At 34.7% G+C, this 23578-nt stretch overlaps 1 protein-coding gene across 1 annotated transcript in view; it reads right to left on the bottom strand.

The window, feature by feature from the left end:
- CSMD3 (CUB and Sushi multiple domains 3) overlaps positions 1-23578 on the bottom strand; it is a 1584452-nt gene that overhangs the window by 693433 nt on the left and 867441 nt on the right. The window contains 1 exon segment of the mRNA XM_043974157.1: positions 6511-6623. Within this exon segment, the coding sequence (XP_043830092.1) occupies positions 6511-6623 (113 nt within the window).

The raw sequence follows: 23578 nt of genomic DNA, 5'->3' as shown, positions 1-23578 counted from the left end.
CATGGTCTGGTTTGGTGCTATCTAGAGATACAACCGAGTTTGTTCCCATTCCCTATCATGGGGACTTGCTCCATCAACACAGATAGCAACCCATATAAGACTTAATATATGTCTTAGGGAGTTTCCTGAGGCATAGAGAACTGAAATATTTTCGCCAGATTGGGATATGAAATGTCAAAGGGAGTATTTGAAACCAGGTCTTCTTGAGTCTGTCTAGCCCTCAGTTCACTACATCATACTACTTTTGCATGACAGATAATTATAATTAGCAAACAGTAGCTATAATCAATAATGATAAAAACAAATTCCTTGGGGCAGCTAGGTGGCACCGTGGATAGAGCACCAGCCCTGGATTCAGAAGGAACTGAGTTCAAATCCAGCCTCAGACACTTAACACTTACTAACTGTGTGACCCTGGGCAAGTGACTTAACCCCAATTGCCTCACCAAAAAAACAAACAAACAAAAAACAAATTCCTCCATTGTTGTTATGAATCTATATTTGAATAGTTATATCTTCCACAAGTTTTTTTTCAGTTAAAAGCCAAATATTTTTAAAAAAACAAAATGAGACAAAGAAGCAACATATCTTCTATCTTAAAACCTGGAATTCAAGAGAAGAGGGAAAATAATTGTTAATGTTATGATAGAATTTTCCGTTTCCCACTGGACTCTAACGATGAGGATCTGTGTTAATGCTACATAACTCTGCTGACATGCCAACCAATTCACAAGCCTGGAAGCTTTAACAATTTCATACTTTGTTGAAATACTGTCATTGGTGATTAATATCATTTCTAAAGTTTGAGCAGGTAGATATTCTTTGACAGGTAACCTTCAAAAGATGAAAAGAATAATAAAACCAAGAGGAATATAAAGATGCCAAGCTTATTCAGCCATTTAGAACAGAAGAAAGACAAGCAGAAATCTGGAACACCTACAAAAAGTTCTTTAGTTTTTCTTAGCTTGTTTTCCCAGCTAATCTTTTATTTACCAGGTATGAGACAATAAAAAATTAAGATCAAACTATAATCCAGGCTAACTATTTTTTCCATTGTCAGTTATCTAAATTTCTACTTGCTGTACTAAAGAATCTGTTCCTCTGAGAGATTAATATAGCATCCAATCTTTGGAACAAGTGACAAACACAAGATGTGGGTGTTCCATCACTTTGACAGAATCATGCATTCACTTCCTCTGTCTTCAGACCTAAAGACTATAAACATGTAAAGAACCAGTGTTTGGGCGACTGGAAGAGGAACCTTTCATTATGCACATCTAAATGGATTAATGTGAATGAGAGAACTTGCCACAGCGTCATTACCTAGTTGTTGATAAAAAAAAGAATTATAGTCATTAGTACAATAGCTGAAATACATGTAAGACAATATTTATTTCAGATGCTCTTTCATATTTCCATTTTTCAAAATCATGAGTTTGTTTTTACTGAATTTATTAACATTTACATGATTTTCTAGAAATGTTCTCATTTTCATTTATGATAGTTTCCTTATGTATACAAACTTGCAACATCCCAATGTCCCTATATGACTTCAGTGAAAATTGTACATGTGTATAAGACACAAGATCTATAGCAATGAGAAGACACGGGGTACTACCAATTGTTTCCAATTCAAACTAGGTCAATAGACCTGGGCAAGGTCAGATGTTCAATCTAAATAGCAATAAACTGGGAAGATAGTCTTACTTTGCTTTTTTAATATTTGCCTTTTAACTGAAAAAATATTATAGAAAATAAGAATGAATTTGATGCAGGAGATAGTTACATGCAAAGCTTTAACCAGCATGGAATAAATAGAGCTCAGACTAAGAGTACACATAAGATGGAAGCACATTTTCTTCCTTTACTGATCATTGTCTACCACACAACTGAATTTCTTTCAGGAACAATTACAAATATTTATGTCTCTGGTCACGTGGACTATGATTTACTTAGGAGTTAGAACCTATGACATGAACGTATTTCTTCAGATAGATTCACTGGTTGGTGACATCCATCCTTTAGGTAATTTATGATGAAGGTGTCATGGAAAAAGTAGTGGACAAGAAGTCAAGAAACTTGGATTCTGTTCCCAGTTCTTAGAGTAACTAGCTGTGTGGATTTAGACAAATCAATTAACTTCTGTGGTTTTTACTTTAGTCACCCATAAAAAGAAAGTTGGTGCTAGATAGTCTCTGGACACTCTTCTAGCTATAACATAATTGAAATGTGATTAAGGTTCTCAGATTTATTAATATCACAGAAAGATGAGTAACCATTGAGCTTAGGTTAAAGACTTTGAGAAAGATTTTTGAAAAGTGACATCATTATTTCATCTAGGAATTAAATCTCAAGAATTAGTCCTAAATGTTTACTTCAAACTGTAACTTCATATTTGAAGAGATACACTATAAAGGAATTATAACTAGGTTTTTGTCATTTTCCCAAATTAAAAGATCTTAAGTTATCTTCAATGAGAAATCTGTTCAGTGTCCTTGACTTCTTTCAAATTACTAAAACAAGAAACTTCATTGCAAAGGTAGCAAATGTGAAATCAACCTCTAGGGCTCAATAGTCTCACTATCTTATAATGAGGAACAGTTTTCTGAATGTTCTTAGGGCTAGGAAAGAAGTAATAACAAGAGCAGAGCATTGCTAGTGGCTCCTTCTGAAATATTATTAGCACAGTAAATCCACTGAGGCAAGACCAAAGGAAATAGAGTCAAAGGTCTTTGGTCCATCAAAGTCCTACTCCAATACCTCATTATCACATGGCGATGATCCTTCCTTCTCAAAGGTTATATGAACAGAACACAAGCAATGAAAAACTAGATGTGATTTAAGGATGTGCAAGTTGGTATTTCTGGTGTTTGAGGAAAAGACTGGTTATGCTCAGAGAAGTTTATCACTAAGTTGGCTGGAGAAATAATGAGTTTTTCAACTCCAACAACTCTCAGGGATCATCTACCATAGAGGGGTTGCAATGTGCATCAGTTAATTGAGTATCCCAAAAAATACTATGTCAGATCCTTGAGATAGCATAGAATATAAGTATCTATGCTTCTCATGAGGTATTCCCCAAATATTTCTTTGTATTATAATTGTTTGTCTAGTTATCTAGATTCCATGAGTAGTTGTTTACTCTGAGAACAGACATCTGGTTTTTATGTATTTTGTTTCCTTATGTTGCATGTCACTTGGCAAGTGTGGTTTATTATTTATTTTAATGATCTCCAAATGCTAAAAGGCTACTGAGGCTTATAATCAACATCCACACCCTCCAGGACTTGGGGATTTTATATCTTTCATCTAGTTGTGTGAGACACTGCAACTCTCTGAATTTTGCTCACTCGTCCAACTTGTTCTCTCGCTAATTTTTTTTTTATTTCTGACAGATAAACCACAATCACTTTGATTATATCAAAGTTCTCTCAAGGTCCTAGGGCTAACCCAGTAAAGGGAAAATATAACTTTACCTATTTACCCATTCTCACTCAAATCCCCAACCAATATGTTTATATCTACAGAATCAGCAATTTGAAATAACAATACTTTTAAATGTATAAGATACATAATAATTTATTTAACAATAAAGCAAAAGAAATAGTAATGTTATAGATGTAATCATATTAAACACATATAATAAAATGGTGTACATATATGTCCATATGCATGTATGTATATATATATATATATATGTATGTGTATATCTGAACAGCTAGGTGCCAGACTGGATAGACTACTAGGCCTGGAGTCAGGAAGACTCAACTTTCTGATGCTTATTAGCTGTGTGACCCTACACAAGTCACTTAACCCTCTTTGCCTCAGTTTCCTCATCTGTAATATGAACTGGAGAAAGAAATGGCAAAGCACTCCAGTATCTTTGACCAGAAAACCCCAATAGGATCACGTCAGACACAAGAGAAACATGACTGAACAACAACTTATGTACATCTGTGAGAGTCTCTATATGTATGGGCACATATCAACTTAGATCATACTCTTCCAAGACTGGACCCAATAGTTATGGTAAAAAGTAGGCATATACATAATGAAACCTGTTATGGAAACACATGAGGTAGTTAAACTCAGGTCCTTAGCACAACTCTTCATGTTATATTTCAGGCTTCAGTGTTATTGGTTAATTCAGAAACATCCGTATCACATGGAATTACTACTCTACTTATTGCTTAAGTGTTGATCTTCCTCTATTCTGTTGCTGAGGAAATCCTCTTTTGTACTTTAACTCAGACTCTATAAGCACTTTGATTAATCATGTCCCTTAAAAGGATGTTTAGAAAGTGTACTTAATACAAATAGCAGTTTTCTTTAAACCAAACATCTGCTAAATTTATGAAACTGGCTGTCTTTGAGCTCTATAGATCAGTTATCCATTCCTAGATCCTCTATTGTCCAATCAGAATGAAGCTCACAGGAACACAGCTCCTCGAACTAGGATACAAATTTGTTGTTAGGTTGTTTCAATCATGTCTAACACTCTGTGACTTCATATTGGGTTTTCTTGGCAAAGATACTGGAGTGGTTTGCCATTTCCTTCTCCAGTTCGTTTTACAGATGAGGAACTGAGGCAAACAGGGTTAAGTGACTTGCCCAGGGTCACACAGTTAGTAAGCATCTGAGGCCTGATCGGAACTCAGGTCCTTCTGAATCTTAGGATCTGTGCTCTATTCATCATGCCACCTAGCAGCTTTGTTGTTTGTCTTCCATTCTTCAAGAGGATCATGGCATAGGAAGATAATGTCACTACTTGCAGTAAATTGCATTTAAGTGAGGTAGGGCTGTGCTAAGTCATCATCTTCACTCCCTCCTGCAGAAATATCTGAGTCCAGTGGCAAAATATAGATCAGAACAAGTGGAGATGGTCTGGGATGCAGTGGGAGATCCTGTTGAAGCTAAGGTTCTTTTTAGGTCTCAGTTTGACTGAGGCAAAGCCCATTCACTGATTAAGGCTACATAAGAAATGAGGCAAAGAATGGCCTCCTTTACCTAGTCAAAATAAATAAATAAAGGAATAAATAAGTAAATTAATAAATTAATCTAGGAGGGGAAGACAAAACCAGAAATAATTCCTGTTTACCCTCAGTCTGAGCTATTAAGAGGACAAACGCTATCTAGCCCAAACTGCCCTATCCAAGGGCACAAAACCACAGTCCCTCTGTATTTCCTCCTCAAGGCAGAGGTGGCAGCAAAGAGCAACAAGCCCTTGTGTAAAGCTTCACCTGGTCTTGACTTCCTGTGTAGCAGAAGGGCAATAGCTATCCCTGGAGTTTTCTCAATGTAGTAGTTGTCATCTAATGGATTAAACTGGAGCTTCCTATCAATGACTCAGGTGTTATATAAAACAAACAAACAAACAAAAAACCCACAAAAAACCCCACAACAACAACACAATTCCCCACTTTTCCCTATGAAGCAGTACTATTTACATCACCCCTGTCTCTAAATATTTATTAAGTTTCTCACTATTTTTGTTTTATCTTCTTTTTTTAGTGGATGTTCCATCAAGCTTTTCAATTCTCAGGAGTTCTCAACATGGTACTTGCTCTTTTTGGTGCACTTGATACTATGTTTCTTCACACTCCCTTTTCCAGTATTGTTACACTGTACTCCCCTCCATTTACTCTTCAATGCAATGACACCCTTTTGTTATTATGCACACAAGACAATCTCATTTTTAGGATCTCCACATTTTCTCTGCTGGTCCCCCACACCTGGAATGCTCTCCCACATCAACTCTGCCTATTGGTGTCCCTGTCTTCTCTTAATTCCCCAAATAAAATCCTATTTTCTACAGACAATTCTATACCCTCTTAATTCTAGTGCCTTCCCTCTCTTATTTATTTCCTATTTATCCTGTATATAGCTTCTTGGTACAAATGTGTTTCATTATTGTCTCCCTTTTTAGATTGTGAGCCCCTTGAGGACAGGAACTGTCTTTTGCCTCTTTTTGTATATACAACTCTTATCCCATTGCTTGGCATATGATAGGAACTTAATAAATGTTTATTGACTGATTCTTTTAATACTCATAATAGATATCAAAATGTTCATTCAAAAGATGTGCAATATTCCACATCTTCTCACAAGGCATACAAGTCTCTTCCTCTATAGAAGATTACTCATTATGCCTTTTCCATCATTAAATGCTCCTTTTGAAAAGGGTCTTAAAGAGACAATGCAGCTTACCCTTTCAATGCTTAACTAGAACATTTTCTTGCAAGTCACTGACTAGCAATAAATATCTTTAAATGAATGCTTTGTTTTTGAAGTCAAAGTAGAATCCAGGACATAATGGAAAAGTAAGTTTATAAAAGGAAAGATGTAACAAATGTGCAGTTAAATAAAGGAAAATTATTTTATTATAATATATACTTGCTTTTGAATAAAGTCTAATAGAAATGTAGCAAATCAATTAAAATTTCATTTTAAATCATTTTCATAGGTCATGTGGCAACAGTGTTTTGTTCATTAGCAATTTTTTATTATTACCTTTGTAGTTCACCTTGAATCCAACGGATCCAACGCTTTCATCTGTCTGAAGGTGAAGCCACATCTGACTACTCATGCTCACTATTAAATCTGGTACAAAGCTTCCTGTTAGCCTAGAAAAAGGAATAGAAAATAATAAAATCAAATTATCAGAGAATTTCTCTATGTTTAAATTACTATGGAGATAGGTTTTCCATCCATTTTATTCCCTGAAAATGAAAGGTATCAGATTCAGTAACAGTACTAACATTAATGGAGAAATGACTGAAAAGTGATAATATTGAAAAGTAATAACATACAAGCAATTGTTATCTTACACATATTTATGTACATCAAGTAAGCATCTCTTTCTGCACAGATTGCAAATTTTATCCCTTTCTGACCATCTTTGCATTTTTTTTAGGTTCATAGAAGGAAAAAGAGAGCTTAAATAATCTAAGGTTAGGGAATAGACAAATAACAAACTCAAAATTTCATTGGAATAGGGAAATCCCTGATGAGGAAACTCCTGCACATTAGTAGTTTTTAGACCATTAACATTCGGAGAGTTGTCTAGATCACGGTGAGGTTAATGAACTTACCAAGGGGCACAGTATGTGTCAGAGATCAGACTTGAATCTATGTGTTTATTGTTTCTATCCTTCATGCCAGTTTTCATTATTTTTACAACAATAAAATAATAAAAAAGGAACTGTTTTAAGACCCTGTTATCAGGGGCAGGACTGATATCCATGAGCCTACAAAAGATGGGCTTATATCCCAATACTTTTATTCAAATACAAAAAGGGTGGTAAATCCATTTATGTAGTAATATTCAAACCATTAAATATTAAAGAATAACAGTAAGATAGTTATGTATCCCAGGACAGTCTCTATCTGAACTCTAGAAAAAAATGAATGCAACTAATTATAATTATAACAGCTTTTTATAGTATAAAGCAATATACATATATTACCTTACTTTGATTCAACAATCACTTATTCAGTGCATACTAAGTTGTAAGTCACCATGCAAGGAACAATAAGATGAAAAAAATAACAGGTTTCCTACTATCTATAAAAACTGAAATATACTTGAGTATGTATAATATGACAGAAAATGATATAGTAAAAGGACAGATAGTTGCACACATGAATACTGAATGAATCACAAAACTTTCCAAGAAAATCTAAGGTGTGAGAGAACACTTTTATCTAAGGAAAACAGGTAGGTGGCATCTGAGCAAGACCTTGAAGAATTTCAGTAACTGAATATGAATAGACAATGTATGCTAGGTATGAAGGTCATGGTAATGTAAGTAATATTCCCATTTTACAGATGAGAAAGCTAAATCTGAAAGATTTGAAAGAGACTTCTAATGGCTATTTCAGAACAAAAAAAAATGAAGTAAGCAGATATTAAGTGACTTGCCCAAGGTCATTTAGCCAGAAGTGACTTCATAGTGCTCTTTCAACTGTGCAAGACATACATAAACACACACACACAATTTTATACATATAGTAGTTATCTATCTTTTCAAAGACTTGTCTGCTCATTACTTTTGATCTCAAAAGACTAAATAAATGTTAATGAACTGAGACTATTGTCTGAGGTCCTAGTAAGTGACCATCCAGGTCTTCCTGAATTTAAAGCCAAAGATCATTCTACTGAAACGTTGTGTTTCTTAAATCAGATTATAAACTAGGGACATTTTGTTACATTCTGTAGGTATAAGGAAAGGAAAATTGAATTGTATGCCTAGGTAGTGCTTCTGCTCTGAAGGGCCCAGAAAGTTGCCCAAAGAACAAGATTCCTCCAGGTGTGCTCTGAGTTCTAGGTTTGGGGTTTTCAAGGTGTTTCCATAGTTTCCTAGGGACTTTGCCCTAGATTGAATCAATCTAGATCACCAGGGTAGTAAGGGAATCAGAAACAAAACATTTTCTAGTAATGAAGGCAGTAGTATCCATTGTTTTATATATATATATATATATTTAGGAACCTGATTGAAGATGATGAATGGGGTAGAGGGTAAAGAACAATCCACCTACTGCACTCCATTTCCTTACAATTTTCTCTTGCAGCTTTTTTTTTCTTTCAATCTGCCAACTATTTAAAACTCCACCAATGGGCTGACATGATAATTGCACGCTATTACCCAGATATAAATTTGCTGGAAAAATATAATCTAATGCAATACAACATATCCAATTTTAATATGAAGATTGATTTGCCATAGAATGTTTTATTATATTATCAACACATTAATTTATGAATCTGCATGAAAAATACTCAGTTGAAAGAAAAGATAGGTTTATAAGACTAGCAGAACAAACACAATCAAAAGCATAGGAAAAAATCCTTCTGAAACATTGTTTTTAAAGGATTAGTTGGATATATCTTATAAATTAGAGCACCTAAATAAATGTAAACTAAGGGTATATGTATGTGTGTAAAGAATAGAAAATATTTACATGGTATTTTTTACTTCACAAAGCAATTCTCAGAAGTTACCTATGATGTAAATGATGCATGTATTTTTGTCTCAGTTTTATGGATGATAAAATAAGGCTCATATGACATAAGTGATTTTACAAGGTCCTATCAGTGGTAAATGAAATTAATATCCAGGACTTCGGAGTCTAAGTCTAAAAGTGAGTTCTATAAGGGCAAGAGTTACATCTCTCCCAGTGTCTAGTTCAGCGTTTTACATATAGTAGGTACTTTGTAAATGTTTGTTGTATTAAATTGCATTATTTTCAGCAATATCTTGGTTTCCAGTTGTTCCTTCTTGTTCTAACATTTTACTCCATACTAGGATGGATTGATTTTCTCCAGTCATAAGCAGGTGTCTAAGGAGGGGACTCTATAAGAACTATTTAAGGATATCAAGCAGCACTATATGGGGCAGCTAGGTGGTGCAGTGTATAGAGAACTGGCCCTGGAGTCAGGAGGACCTGAGTTCAAATCCAGCCTCAGACACCTGACATTTACTAGCTGTGTGACCCTGGGCAAGTTACTTAACCCTCTTTGCCCTGCCCCCCCCCCAGAAAAAAAAGAAGAAGTGTCACTATAGTCTTAGAAACAGTCTGTTAGAGCTATGATGTCTACAAATATTTGATTCACTTTGTAAAATATGTTTGGGATCCATCACAAAAACATGGGAAATAGATCCCTAGGTTTTTCTTTGGCCATGGCACCAAGGGATGAATCATGGGATATACGAGACTCCAACAGTCCAATCCAAGAAACCATTTGTGACCACCTTATTAACATGTCTAGGCCATTACATTGATGTGTGAAACAACTTGGGTATAGTCTTTTACTACACCACTCTTAAAGATAGTGTTTGGTCCAGTGGAAAGAGCGTTTTGAATTTAATGTCAGATAACTTGGGTTCTGCTACTTATTACCTACATTATGAAATTCAAAAACTACTGTATTATTCAGTTTCCTGATACCAAAAGGGGTGGGAGCATGTACAAAAATATTTATAACAGTTCTCTTTGTGGTGACAAAGAATTGGAAGTTGAGGGGATGACCATCAATTAGGGAATGACTGAACAAGTGGCATATGAATGTAATGGAGTACTATATTGCTATAAGAAATGATAAGCAAGCAGATTTCAGAAAAACCTGGAAAGACTTAAGTGGACTGAGGCTGAGTGAAGTGAGCAGAACCAGGAGAACTTTTGTACACAGTAACAGCAACATTGTGTGATGAACAACTTTGATAGATTTAGTTCTTCTTAGCAATACAATGATCCAAGACAATTCCAAAGAACTCATGATGGAAAATGCTCTCCACAACCAGAAAAAAGAACTGTGGAATCTGAATGGAGATTGAACCATACTCTTTACTTTTTGTGTTGTTTGTTTTTCTTTTTTGAGGTTTTTCCCTTTTGTTCTGATTCTTCTTTCAGAACATGAATAATGTGGAAATATGTTTAATGTGATTGTACATACATAACCTTTATCAGATTGCTCTCTGTCGTGGGGAGGGGGGGAGGGAAAGGAGATAGGAAGAAAAACGTGGAACTCAAAAATCTTATAAAAGAAATGTTGAAAACTATCTTTATATGTAATTGGAAAAAAATACTATTAAGAATGCGAAAAAAAAAAAGGGGGGGGTGGAGAGCATTGGTTCAGATGATCACTAATATAATTTCCTGTTCTGAATCTATGGTACTTTGAATTCTCCAAACCTCTTCCTTTTAATAACTTACTATACATCAATTATCATGAATTTTTCTAAAAACCTTTTAACATATTTATATTTTCATCTTCAATAACCTCTTAGGTTTCATTTTCCCTTGTATTCATCCTGGTCAGGCCTATATCACTAAGATAAAAGAACAGAAAATTTCAGAAAATACGCTCAGAGTTCTTCCTCATATACAAATCCTTGTGGCAGACAGAATGGATTGGGGGTGGGGAGGGTAGAGTTGGGAAGGAGGGGAAAAATTGCCAAAAGAAGGACATCTATTAAATTTCTATTGGGCATAATGCCTGATTTTCTTTATGTTTACCCTGATTTATATTCAAGCCTAGGCATATGGACAGCTCTACTAAACAGGACAACTACAACCCATTATTCCACTCTGTTAATTATTTCTGTTATGCAAATATGTGGCCTTTTGCTTTATCCTGGAATACATTCAGCATTCTTTTTTCTTATAATTTAACATCATCAGGAATGATTTATACATGCCATTCTATGGTATGTATGTATGTATGTATGTGTATATATATATATATATATATATATATATATATATATATATATATATACACACACACACACACACATATATATACATACCATATATATATACATACCATATATACCATATAGTTAACATACAGTTAACTAAGGATAGATAATGCTAAGAAGAAATTAGGAATAATTAAAATAAATAACACTAAAATATCATATATATAATGTGGCATTTCATTAAGAAAATCAAAACATTGTAAGACTAGAAGACAGTTTTCAAAATAAAATTGTATATACACTGGAAAGGGCTACATAAATGAATAGTTCAATTAGTTAATTGAGTATTCAATAATGTTGGCATGTAATTTCACTATAGGACTCAAGAGTCTAACTTAATTAGCTGATCAGACTCTCTGCTATATGTATATTTGTTCCTCCTTATTTCTATAGGAAAAAAGAACCACACTATATGCTTGTATTCACTATGGACAAAGGGTCTTTAGAGGGCAAGGACCATTCATATTTTCTACTTTTTTGTGCTCCTATTAGTATCTTACATTAATTTATGGGAAGAACTATATATGTATATATGTAATCTGTATATGTATGTGTGTATATATATACATATAATAAGATATCTAATATAGTAAAATATTGAATGTTCACATATATATTGAATGTTCACATATTTATATATGAACATTCAATATCTTATTTAAGGCTTCTACTAGTTCTCTAACCTCAATACCTTCTTTTAAAGCTCTTTGATACTTTAGGGTGGTGGCTATCACAGTTACGTGACTCTGGAACCCCATTTGCAAATACCATTAACTATAAGACCTGTAATATTACCATATTCTCTATGGAATCTAACATAATTATAATTGGGAATCTTGAAGAGCTGAAGATTGCCACTACTAAGAATACTATGCTCTGATATTCTAGTTTATCTCCCAGAATCCTTTAGATTCTGAGCCCTTATGTTTTGAAGGCATTACTTCCATAGGTAGATATATCCATAACTTCTTGAAAAATAATTATCCCTGTGATGTTGGTACTATTTGTCACAATTTATGAAAATTTTATGTCTTATCATCTTTGTGAAATTCTCCAGGCAATTGATTCTATTGAATCCACTACAAAACTTCAATAGGCTGATGACCCTATCATTGTGAGCACTCCTGCCAAGGGAATGGCAATCCATTCATGCTTTCTTATCTTTTGGAACTTTTATCTATATCCTACCATAAATTCTCCACATGAGAGTTTATCCAACATGTCAGAGGTCTGGGGCAGCTAGGTGGCTCAGTAGATAAAACACTGGCCCTGGATTCAGGAGGACCTGAGTTCAAATATGGTCTCTGATACTTGACACTTACTAGCTGTGTGACCCTGGGCAAGTCACTTAACCCTCACTGCCCTGCAAAAAATAAAACAACAACAACAACAAACATGTCAGAGGCCTTTATCTAGGTCTCTTAACATCATGTGATATGTTATGTTACATGTTAGTACTACAACAGTTTGAGAGCTGTTTATCAACTTATCTTTTTTGCTACATGATTAGCCAATGCCCCTTTTCTCTTTATTTCTTAAATTGCATTTTTATACTTCTGCACAAATCATTGCTGCTAATAAATATCCTGAAGCCTTTTGAGAGCCACCATCATTCCCTTCTCTATTGTCCCAGGGTAGCCTCCAATTTTGACATGAAAGATTGTGATGTTCTGTCATTCATAGGCATTTTAGTATTAGTAAAAATGTAAAATGGCTTTTCATTTTGGAAAGAAGCTTGTAGTACTCAAAGAACTACACAATTTCCAAAATTAAATCCAGTTTACTCTCATCCTCCTATTCAATCCTGTGTGTGCCTCATTGTCCATCTGTAGCCAATGACTAACATCTGATTACTGATGGATTAACTCAATGTGTTGTCCATCTACCCATTGAGTTCTCATCAAAAATATCAAAGTGAGTCTAGTCTCTATAATACTAGCATGACTAGTTAAAATATGAAAGATTAATTATAATAACTTTTTCTCTTTTATACACAGGGTGGCCAGAAAGGCATCATTATGACTGCTTTCCCCATTGCATTCTGAATTCAATGTTGTTGTTTTTTTCAAGTTGTATAAATGTAAATTACTTTATATGAGATATTGCTCTTGTTCCCTGAACTTTCCCAGTATCCAAGATATTTCAAAGAAAGTATAATCATTATGACCCAAGTCATGCTGAGGTTCCAGAAGCACTCAGATCTGCTTTAGCCCAATAATAGCTCATCAAAATTATCTCCAGTTGAGATCCTGCCAGCAACAGAGAACAGTTAGATCTCATGATAATTATAGCTGCCAGTTTAAGTGTCTTTTGTCCCAAAGACTGTAAAATTGATAGTCGATAGTTTGAAATTCCTTAGAGCTCGATGCTTGGAAGAGTAGGACATGTTGATGTCTGAATGAGTGCCCTTCCTGCTAGACTGTCTCAACAGATATCTCTTGGGAAATGTTTTCTCCTTGAATTTGAGTTACATGCTGGCCTCTTTAAAATACAGAAGAGTCCTTGACATCAATGTATGTAAAAATATACTACATAATGTTTTTTAAAAATTGAAAAAATGGGGGCAGCTAGGTGGCGCAGTGGATAGAGCACTGGCCCTAGATTCACGAGGACCCGAGTTCAAATTTAGCCTCAAACACTTAACACTTACTCGCTGTGTGACCCTGGGCAAGTCACTTAACCCCCATTACCCCGGAAAAAAAATGGAAAAAACTCTGATTGTTCTGCCTTTTGATCATTGGCCTGGCTGTGGGATGGAGTTCTTGTGTCTCAACCCAGACTTTTTGGAATGTTTAGGCGAGAGATCTGCTGATAAAATGAATGAATATATTACTTTAAGCTTAAGTCCTTAAAAAACCATTCCTATCATTTTATGCTAAAATCTAAAAAAACTTATATCTACTTATGTTTGTGCTCCCATCAAGTGTTAATAGATTGATTTATATAAACTGGTTGAGAGAGATAAAATCTCAGGAACCAACTCCCAAGTCAAATGTTCCATTGTCTTAGAATGTATTTTTTAAGACATTGTAGAAATTAAGAAAGGTTTGATTTCCTAAAAGATAACAAAATAAAATTATGTAACAATGTTAATTTAAGGCCTAAAAGATTAGGGATTGGGTTGCTTCTCTGGTAACTATTGTTAATATGAATGTATGAATCACCTGGATTTGATGGCACTGCCCTATCATGCAAGTGGATTCCATGAGACCCTGGATTAATAGGAGCAAAATACCTTTTGACAAAGACTTCAAACTGAGCCCAACAGTCCTAATTCACTTTCCCCAAGAGAATAAACAAACTTAAATTCCCCTTTGAAATTCCCATTCACTATCTTCTTTCCTCAAGAAAGTAAATAAATCTTATTGTTCTCCTGATCAACTATCTAGACTTCCTTGTCTTTGATAAAACCCTTCTGGTTTCCACATAATCTAACCATAGCATCTGCTTTAAATAGAGCTGTTAAACTAATTTGTATTGTTTAACTGATTTACGTTTATAGTATTTGCTTTGGGTTGATTTGTATCATGCTAATGAAGTTACCTTGTAACCAGTGAGCAAAGAAACTGGCAACCAAGTGTAATAATTTGCAGTTACATAGATTTTAATGTAAATAATAATTGTTCCTCTTGGGGACTATAATGGTAGTATTCTGCAGTCATCTCTGTAAAACAACTTAAAATATATAAATCAAGTCATCAAGAGTGGTTGTTTACATGAAGGAAAAAGACAAATTACAAAACTAATTCTTGGGTCATAAGATGGAACCCTACTGGCTCCTTTCAGACTAACTTTCAAGTCTGTAGTATCCCAGGCTCTAGATAAACTGCTCATAGGGCTTACCACCTCCTATTAGTTATTTATTCCTTATTTGCGATTTAAAGATAAGGCTAGGGGTAGCTAGGTGGTGCAGTGGATAAAGCACCAGGCCTGGATTCAGGAAGACCTGAGTTCAAATCCTGCCTCAGATACTTGACACTAGCTGTGTGACCCTGAGCAAGTCACTTAACCCTCATTGCCCCACCCCCCAAATTTTTTAATTAAAAAAAATGTGTGTGTATGTGTATAAAGATAAGTCTTACCCTTTCTTGAATATCCTCTGAGTTGCTATTGTAATGTTGTTCTCCCTTCCCCAACCTTGAATGACTTTACCATTAGTTTAACTTGTTAAAATCCTAACAAACATCAAAAACTCAATTTAAAATTCTTCTATATGGCAGCAAGGTGGATAATGGATAAAGCCGTGCAGTTGAAATCAGGAAAGCCTGAATTCAAAACAGGATTCAGATAACTTACTAGCAAGTCACTTAACTTCCATCTGCCTCAGTTTCCCCATCTGTAAAAAGCTATAATAACAATTGAACATATTTCCAAGGATTGTTGTAAGGATAAAATGAGATAAAATTTGTAAAGCACTTTGCAAATCTTAAAGTGCTCCATATTATGCATATATGGCACTTTATATCCCTTATACCACTTGTAACATTTTACATTGTATTCCAGGTATCTATCTCTCTATATTTTGTAAAACTATTTGATTGTGAGTACCTTTAGAACAGGAACCCAGATTGTTAATCTTTGCATCTCCTCTACCATATAACCCAGTTTCTCACACATCAGAGAATCAATCAGAGGAACACAATTTAAATCTGAAAGGGATCTTAGAGACATTATAACTGAACAGATGATGAAACTGAAGCCCAGAGAGGTCAAATGATTTGTCCAAGATCAACAGGTAGTAAGTAGTAGAGTTGGCAGTGAACCCAGTTTCTCTTACTCCAAATCTAGTCTTATTTCTACTTCACATAGCTTACTTACTAAGTTTGTAGAATTTAATTCTACCTTGGCCAACATTTTTGAGCATATGATGTAAAACCGTACCAATTTTTCTGAACAAATCTAAATTTCAAATGTTGGAAGCATATTTGGGCATTTAAATCAGCATGTGTTACATTCTTGGAGAGGTATGTTCATACAGAATGTCATCCTGAAAATCAGTATGTACTTATAAAACATACAATGGTGTCTCTAATAGTCACCCATATAAGGAATGTGAGGGGTTTTTCCCTTTCCCTCTGCTTTTTCATAGCTTGTACAAGTAATGTTTTTGGTTTTTGTTTGTTTGTTTGTTTTTAACTTCTCCCAGGTAAATATATAACATGTTTTTCTCCCAATGTAAAGTGGAAGAATTCTTGTGACACAGATGGTACATGTATCTCATCTGCCAGTTGTGATAAGGATAAAATGGGGTAATGTATTTAAAAGGCTTTGTCAGTTATAAATCATAGGATCACAGAATGAGTGTAAGGTGCCTTAGAGATCCTTAAGGCTCACCCTATCATTCCATAGATGAGGAAATTGAGGCTGAGAGAAGTTAATGAATTGCTCAAGGTCTCATAGATAGCAAGAGACCATCAGGAGTTTTGACTTCAAATCCAATACTATTTCCTTTGTCCCACATTGCCTCCCAAAATAACAAAATGGCAAAGCACTATATAACTATTAGTTATCCATTTTCTACCTATAAGAAAGGAATACTGTGAGGAAAGTGATTTGTTGTAGTAATTATTCTATATGAATGCAACTTATATTTCAGTTATAATTACCATAGGAAGATCAGAGAGGTCGTGTTGCTTCACAAATAAGTGTTAAAGACAGGAATGAAGCCAGATGGAGTCTCTAGTTAAGTGTCAAAGACAGGTGGAGAGGTGATGGTAGAAGAAGCCTTGTTTTCTTTCAACTTCTATTTTTGAACCTATCTTCATTTATATGTCAATCAAAGAGTATTTGAAGGATGGGTTCATCTAATGGTTCACCTTCCAACAAGATCCTTATAGGTTTTAAGGGTATGTATTGAAAGAGTATTAGGAAGCATTGACTCACATTCAGAGATTTGTAGGAATGAAAAGAAATTTTCTGAAAAGACGTCAGCGTTTTCTGTGATCATGTATATCAGACTAAATGAATCAACCTAAAAGTCTTAGTCTTAGCCTGAAATATTATTCTGGGTTTGGGGCGGGGGGGTTGTTTGTTTGTTTGTTTGTTTGTTTTTGTTCTGTGGATCATGAAGAGTCAGACATGACTGAACAACAACAGTAATATGCCATCTGCCTGGTTAGTAAAAAGTAATACACCTATTGGGACTTATGCTTCATGGTTTCTGAAGTGAGTACTGACCCAGAGTGCCTTGAATATGGGAAAGCTTTCTAGGGTTTCATATATGAGAAAAGGTGCCCCAGATGCTATACTGTTGTCATCATTTTTAATTGTGTGAGATTTGCTCTTTATTTTACAAGTTCTAATGATAAATCCAATGGTAATAAGGAGTGTAGAAAAGGCAATATAGAAAATATAACTAGAAAAGGTGTCATATGCTAGAATGGAATTTTCGCACCACCCTCGCATGAAAATGAGTTCTGGGTATTCTTACAGCTTGTTTTCCCTCATATACAAAAGATATAGGAGAAGGTATACTGGGATTATAAAGTAAAAAGGTGATAGCTCTATTACAACCACTGATACAATTCTCAGAATAAACATGTCCATCTGAATAGATACTTACATATGAAAATGAGATCTAAATCTCCATAAAGGTGGTTCTTTTGATAGCTTCAATTCAGTGTCAATTCATAAATTCAACACTAAATTACTAGCTAATGGTTGAATTTCCATTCTGCTCTGCTCTACTGACACTATTTCTCCTCACCCTCCATGGAGCTGCTGAGAATGAGAAATGTCTTTTCCAGGATTGGAACTGTGCGCTCCAAGAAACTCCATGGGGTGTGCAGGACCTGATAGTATACTGAAGGATTATGAGCTAGACTTTGGATTGTAAACCTGTAACATAATGAAAGCTGTATGGAGCAACTCTGCATTTTCTGTACAGTGACCTTAAATTTGCAACTCTAAAGTGGCATTACCTTCAGTCTTCACATTTGATTATGGCACTTAGGGGAAGCAAACAATCCCTAAGATGTCAAGATACAATGGCATTTCTATGACCACAGACATTGAGTTCCCCATAATTCTGCCATAAGGATTTCTTTGGAATTGATCATTTTGTCATGCTGTGCCCTTAGCTTCAAGGTTAGCAATAGCTTATACAAGGCCACTTTGGTGGTTTAAAAGTTAGAAGCCTAGAAAGGACTATATTTTCCTCCCATTTTATTTAAAACCACCTCAAACTTTTGGTGTACTTATATAATTCAAAAAATGAGCTGAAGATAGTAATTTCATTCCTGTCAGGCTTGTGCTCCCTATTGAATTGTTATGAAATTCTTGAATTAAGAACTATAGTTCTGATTTGTAGCATGGAATGTGACATTTTCTAGGTTTTCCTTGAGACTCCCAAGGTTCAACTGAATTGAATGTAAATATGACACTTATCTGTTTATAGATTAAATTTAGGGGCAGCTAGGTGGTGCAGTGGATAAAGCACCGGCCCTGGATTCAGAAGGACCTGAGTTCAAATCCAGCCTCAGACACTTGGCACATAAGCTGTGGACCCTGGGCAAGTCACTTAACCCCATTGCCCCACAAAAAATTTTTTTTAATTAAAAAAAAATTAAAGGTATAATGAACAAGTCATTGGTATCCAATATTAATTGTCTTATTACTTGACTAGAACATGCTGGAATGATCCCTTATGGAATAGTTACTGATTTAGTATATCTGGTAGTATGGCATAGGAGATAGAAGGCTTGTCTCAGAGGCCAAGAAAATTTGTCTTCATTTCTTCTACCTCTAACCTGTATAGGCTGTGTGAACCTCATCAAGACACTCAAACTTTCAGTGCTGTAGGCAACATATTTCTTTCTTTTCATTTTTTAGTTTTGAAATTCTTTCTAGTACCCAAGGAGTGAAAATATATGTAGGTATGGGATAGAAAAAGTTAAAGAAAAAAGAAAAAAAACACACAAATAACTGAACAATGTTAAAACAGATTCATGAACAAGGGCAATATCAAATTAGGGTCTTAGATGATAATAGATTTTAAAGACTTCCTTCTACTAGGTTTTGGCAATAATTTACCAATCTGCTGTCAATACTAAATGAGAAAGTGAATTCCAAACTGTTTTTCAGAAATGCTATTAGATAGACTTTCCATAGGTTCTAGAGCTGATTCATACTAAAAAAGATTATCTAAATAATAGAATCACAAAACTTCTGGGTTAGATGAGACATCAGAAGCTATCTAATATAACCATAGAGTAGGAAAAACATTCCTACACTATGATAATAAATGTAGAACTGGAAAGGACCTCAGAAGTAATCTAGTCTAACCCCCTCTTTTCATATATGAGTAAGAGAGTAACTAGAAAGCTGTGTTTTGCCCAAGATCATACAAGTAGCCTCAGAAGTAGAATTAAAACCCAAGTCCTCAGACTCAGAGGGCAGTACTTGTTCCATGATGTCATGCTCCTGCTAGAAGGTACTTGACATGTGAACTTAAACATTTTGCTTAAGATTTCCATTCCAGTAATATCTCTTTTTCCCCTCAGGCAGTTCATCTATTTTAGACAACTAATTGTTAGGAAGTTTGGGTTTCTTTAATTTTTGTCAGGCATCAATTTAACTTTAACTCTGCAATTTTCAACCCATTGTATCTCATTCTGCCCTCTGGAGCCAAGAAGAAAAAGTCTAAACCCCTCTTTTTGCAGACAACCCTTAAAATTTAAAGATAGCCATTATGGGGGGAAAGAAGAGGGGAGACTCACTGATCACTATTTAAAACTGTAAGTAATTAAAAAGCTTTAATCTGTTAAAAGTTCCATGGTCTTTGCAAGAAAAAAAACATCAGTCAGCTCAGAGAGAAAGGATGTCTTTGTGGGATGAGCACTCTATCTGAATCTGAGCCATATCCACAGGTATTATAGAATAAAAAAAAATGTATAGTTGTACTGAGGTCACAAATAGCTACTGGATTGGAAGAGAGACGTTTCTCTTGTGTTCTTAAGAATAGGAAAAAACCTAACAACTCCTAGTCTGTTAGTCTGTCATTGCCCTCAAGATCCTAAATAAGGCTGACTCTGTTTTTTGGCTGGCCTTCCAGAAGAACTAGGGTAGAGAACAAAAATATCCACATAACGGATGGGGTATAAATGTCCATTTGTTCGAAAATAAAAGTAACTAGCTTCAAGATAGGCAAAATATAGGAGCCCCCATTCTCTGTGACCATACAACTATGTTTCATCCTTCATCTTTTCTCCAGCTAAACTGTAGTGGATGGTTCATCTTGTCATTCTCAATTCAAGGAAAGAAGATTCTATTTTAGGAAAGTGGGAGATTTTGCTTCTGAGGAAAAGAAGCCGTTTAGATAAACGTATTTTAATACCTATGAATAGGGAGAATCGTGAACAATAATAACAATAACAAGAAAAAGAATTGGGGAACATTTTGAGAGGACTATTCTGCTTTTAAATAATTATTTCTTCAAATGGGAAGAAAGATAAATACCAACAATCATCACAGGATACCATACTGAGTATAATATGGCAATGACAAGTCAGAAGGGAAGAATAAAATGAATAAAACACTCATCTTCCTGTTTTCTCCCAAGAACAGCTGATAAAGACCTTGATTTTGTTCAGATACAATATAATTCCTACTCTCTGGATACTCATCTATGTTCTGGGTATGTTATCCATATTTTATGCTAGTTACTGATGCATTGTTAACACTAGGGACATACTCTTCTATCAAAAGACCAACCCCAAGCTGGTTCTCAACTTTTCAGGTGACCTGCAACTACCTGTAGCTATCAAGTTGAGATTCTGGATATTCTCCACCTAAGATATCAACTGGGTGCTATTCACATTTTTAAATCACTACCAATTCATTAAAAAAATATGTACTACTAGCTGTGTGGACCCTGAACAAGTCACTTAACCCTCATTGCCCCCCGACCCCAAAAATGAAAAAAAAAGAAAAAATTATTATAGGAATATAACTTTATAGGTGATACTGAGATTTCAGAAAGGATTTTACTATATTTAAATCAAATAAATCTATACCAAATTAAAATTCTTTACTACAAGGTACTTATATTTTCTCATTGGCATTATTTCAACATTGGCATAAAATCATATGCTTTCTACCAGTTTTAGATGCAAAGCACATTTCTTCATTATTGGTTAAGAATTTGGATCTTTTTATTAAGGGAGAAACTTTGGGCTTTTAAAAAACACTCCAAAGGCAACGAAGCCCAAACTTTTCCCTTTGTTCAATTCTACAAACTCATTATCCATACCATCTGGCTAAGATATATGTACTGATGGAGGCAATGTGGTCAATAGAAAAACATATTAATTTTGGAATCAGAGGAACTGGGTGTCAAATCTGACTTTGACCCTTACTATCATAAACTTCTGGCTTCAGTTTCTTTCGTAAAAAATAGGAAATCAAATTCAATGACTCTTAAATTTCTTACAGCTCATATCATCATTATCATCATCATTATCTAAATATCCTTTTTATATATAACATTGACTACCAAGAGGCCAATACCCATCAATTAGTTGGAACATTTAAAGAATGGTAATGTCTAAATCAACTTCTTGTTTTTAATTCTTATGATAGAAAAAAAATCACCCAATAAATAAAAATTATATAAAATTGGGTATTGTGTTTAAGTAAAAACAAAATTATTATAATAAATTGCCAATCAATATCTATCTCTTAGAGGGGGGAACTTTGAGAAGTATTTAGAATTCCTACCATTTTTGCCCACCCACGATACACTAAGATTTCTAGTTATCTAAATACTATTATGATTTCTGCCAATCACAGGTGACCTATAATTTCTATGAAGAATAAACTATTCCATTATTCATAAGGGCATTGAAATTATCATTCTTCCCATTACTCTTACCCTTTACTACAATAATACTGCTGAGAGAACTACTTTTATATATCACATACTGGGGGCAGCAAGAAGTAGAGGTGGTATTCCTCTATCTGAGATCTGCTTGCTGTCTTGGTTTCTTCATATTTTTGTGGGAAATGTTTAGTTGACTGATTATAGAGAGCAGAGAATCTTAATTTTGTTTTTTTACATTTTACCTTTCTCTACCTTTCCCCTCATGTATCTCCTCTCCTCTTTCCTTTTTCTTTTAATATGACTAATAATCTGAAAATATGTATGTTGTCAGACTAGAAAATATGCTACCTGGCAAAGTCCTTCTAAATAAAAGCTCTGTGAAATCACTTGCTGTTATCATAAATATAAGAAATCAGCCCTTAAGATGTGGAATGATTATTGACCAAGTCTACTTTTCCATTTAGTAGAGGATCATTTTATAAGTATATATGAGAGGTGGGGCAGCTAGGTGGTGCAGTGAATAGAGCACCAGCCCTGGATTCAGGAGGACATGAGTTCAAATCCAGCCTCAGACACTAACACATACTAGGCTGGTGTGACCCTGGACAAGGTCACTTATAACCCAATTGCCTCACCAAAAAAAAAAACAAGTTATATGAGAGAGGCAGAAAAGTGGCAAATGAGTTTCAGTATGGAGCAACACTAAAGTTGTTATTGAAGGGGAAAAAATTCAATCATTTACAATCCAGAAAAAGCAATCTGTGAATAATTATAGGTGATTCTCTGAAAACAATAACCCCACTGTGGTCAGAAAGCCAAAAATAAAGGGCTACCTCTATGAAGGATCTTAGTTATCTCATCTGGGAAAAGGGGAAATTAGATCTGATGACTAAGGTCTAACTGTATGACAGTAAATTACAGAGTGGTAGATTTCGGCTCAGTGTAAAGAAGTATCTTAATTACTGCTATGCAAAAGTAGAAGTAGTTGGCCTCATATCTGGTCTTCATTTTCGACTACAGGATTGGTTGGTGAAAGTTGTAACTGGTCCAACTATTTTGGAAAGGAATATGAGACTGGCATGGAAGTTGTCAATCTGTGTATACCCTACCCAGCTAAACCACTATTAGGTCTATAATTGTTTAAGATATCAGAGAAAGAGGGAAAGGAATGGTATGTGAAAAAATACAGAACCTCTTTTCATGGGAACCCAAAATTGAAAATTAAAACATTCTCTTCCTATTGAAGAAAGGCTAAACAAATTGTAGTAGACAGGAAGAATGGATTATTATTCTTCCATAAGAGATGGTGAAATGAATAATTTCTAAGTTTCAAAGGAAAATAGGAGACTTTTATGAACTGATGTAGAGCAAAGTGAGGACTAGGAGAACAATTTATATAATGATAATAATAATAAAGAAAAAATCAACTTTGAAAGACTTTAGAACTCTGATCAACACACACACACACAAACTACGAATCTAAAAAGAATAAAATTGA

Source organism: Dromiciops gliroides, chromosome 1 (genome assembly GCF_019393635.1).
Source record: "Dromiciops gliroides isolate mDroGli1 chromosome 1, mDroGli1.pri, whole genome shotgun sequence".
Taxonomy (NCBI): Eukaryota; Metazoa; Chordata; class Mammalia; order Microbiotheria; family Microbiotheriidae; genus Dromiciops; species Dromiciops gliroides.
The sequence above is the reverse complement of the archived record's forward strand: the minus strand, read 5'-3'. Positions and strand labels throughout refer to the sequence as shown.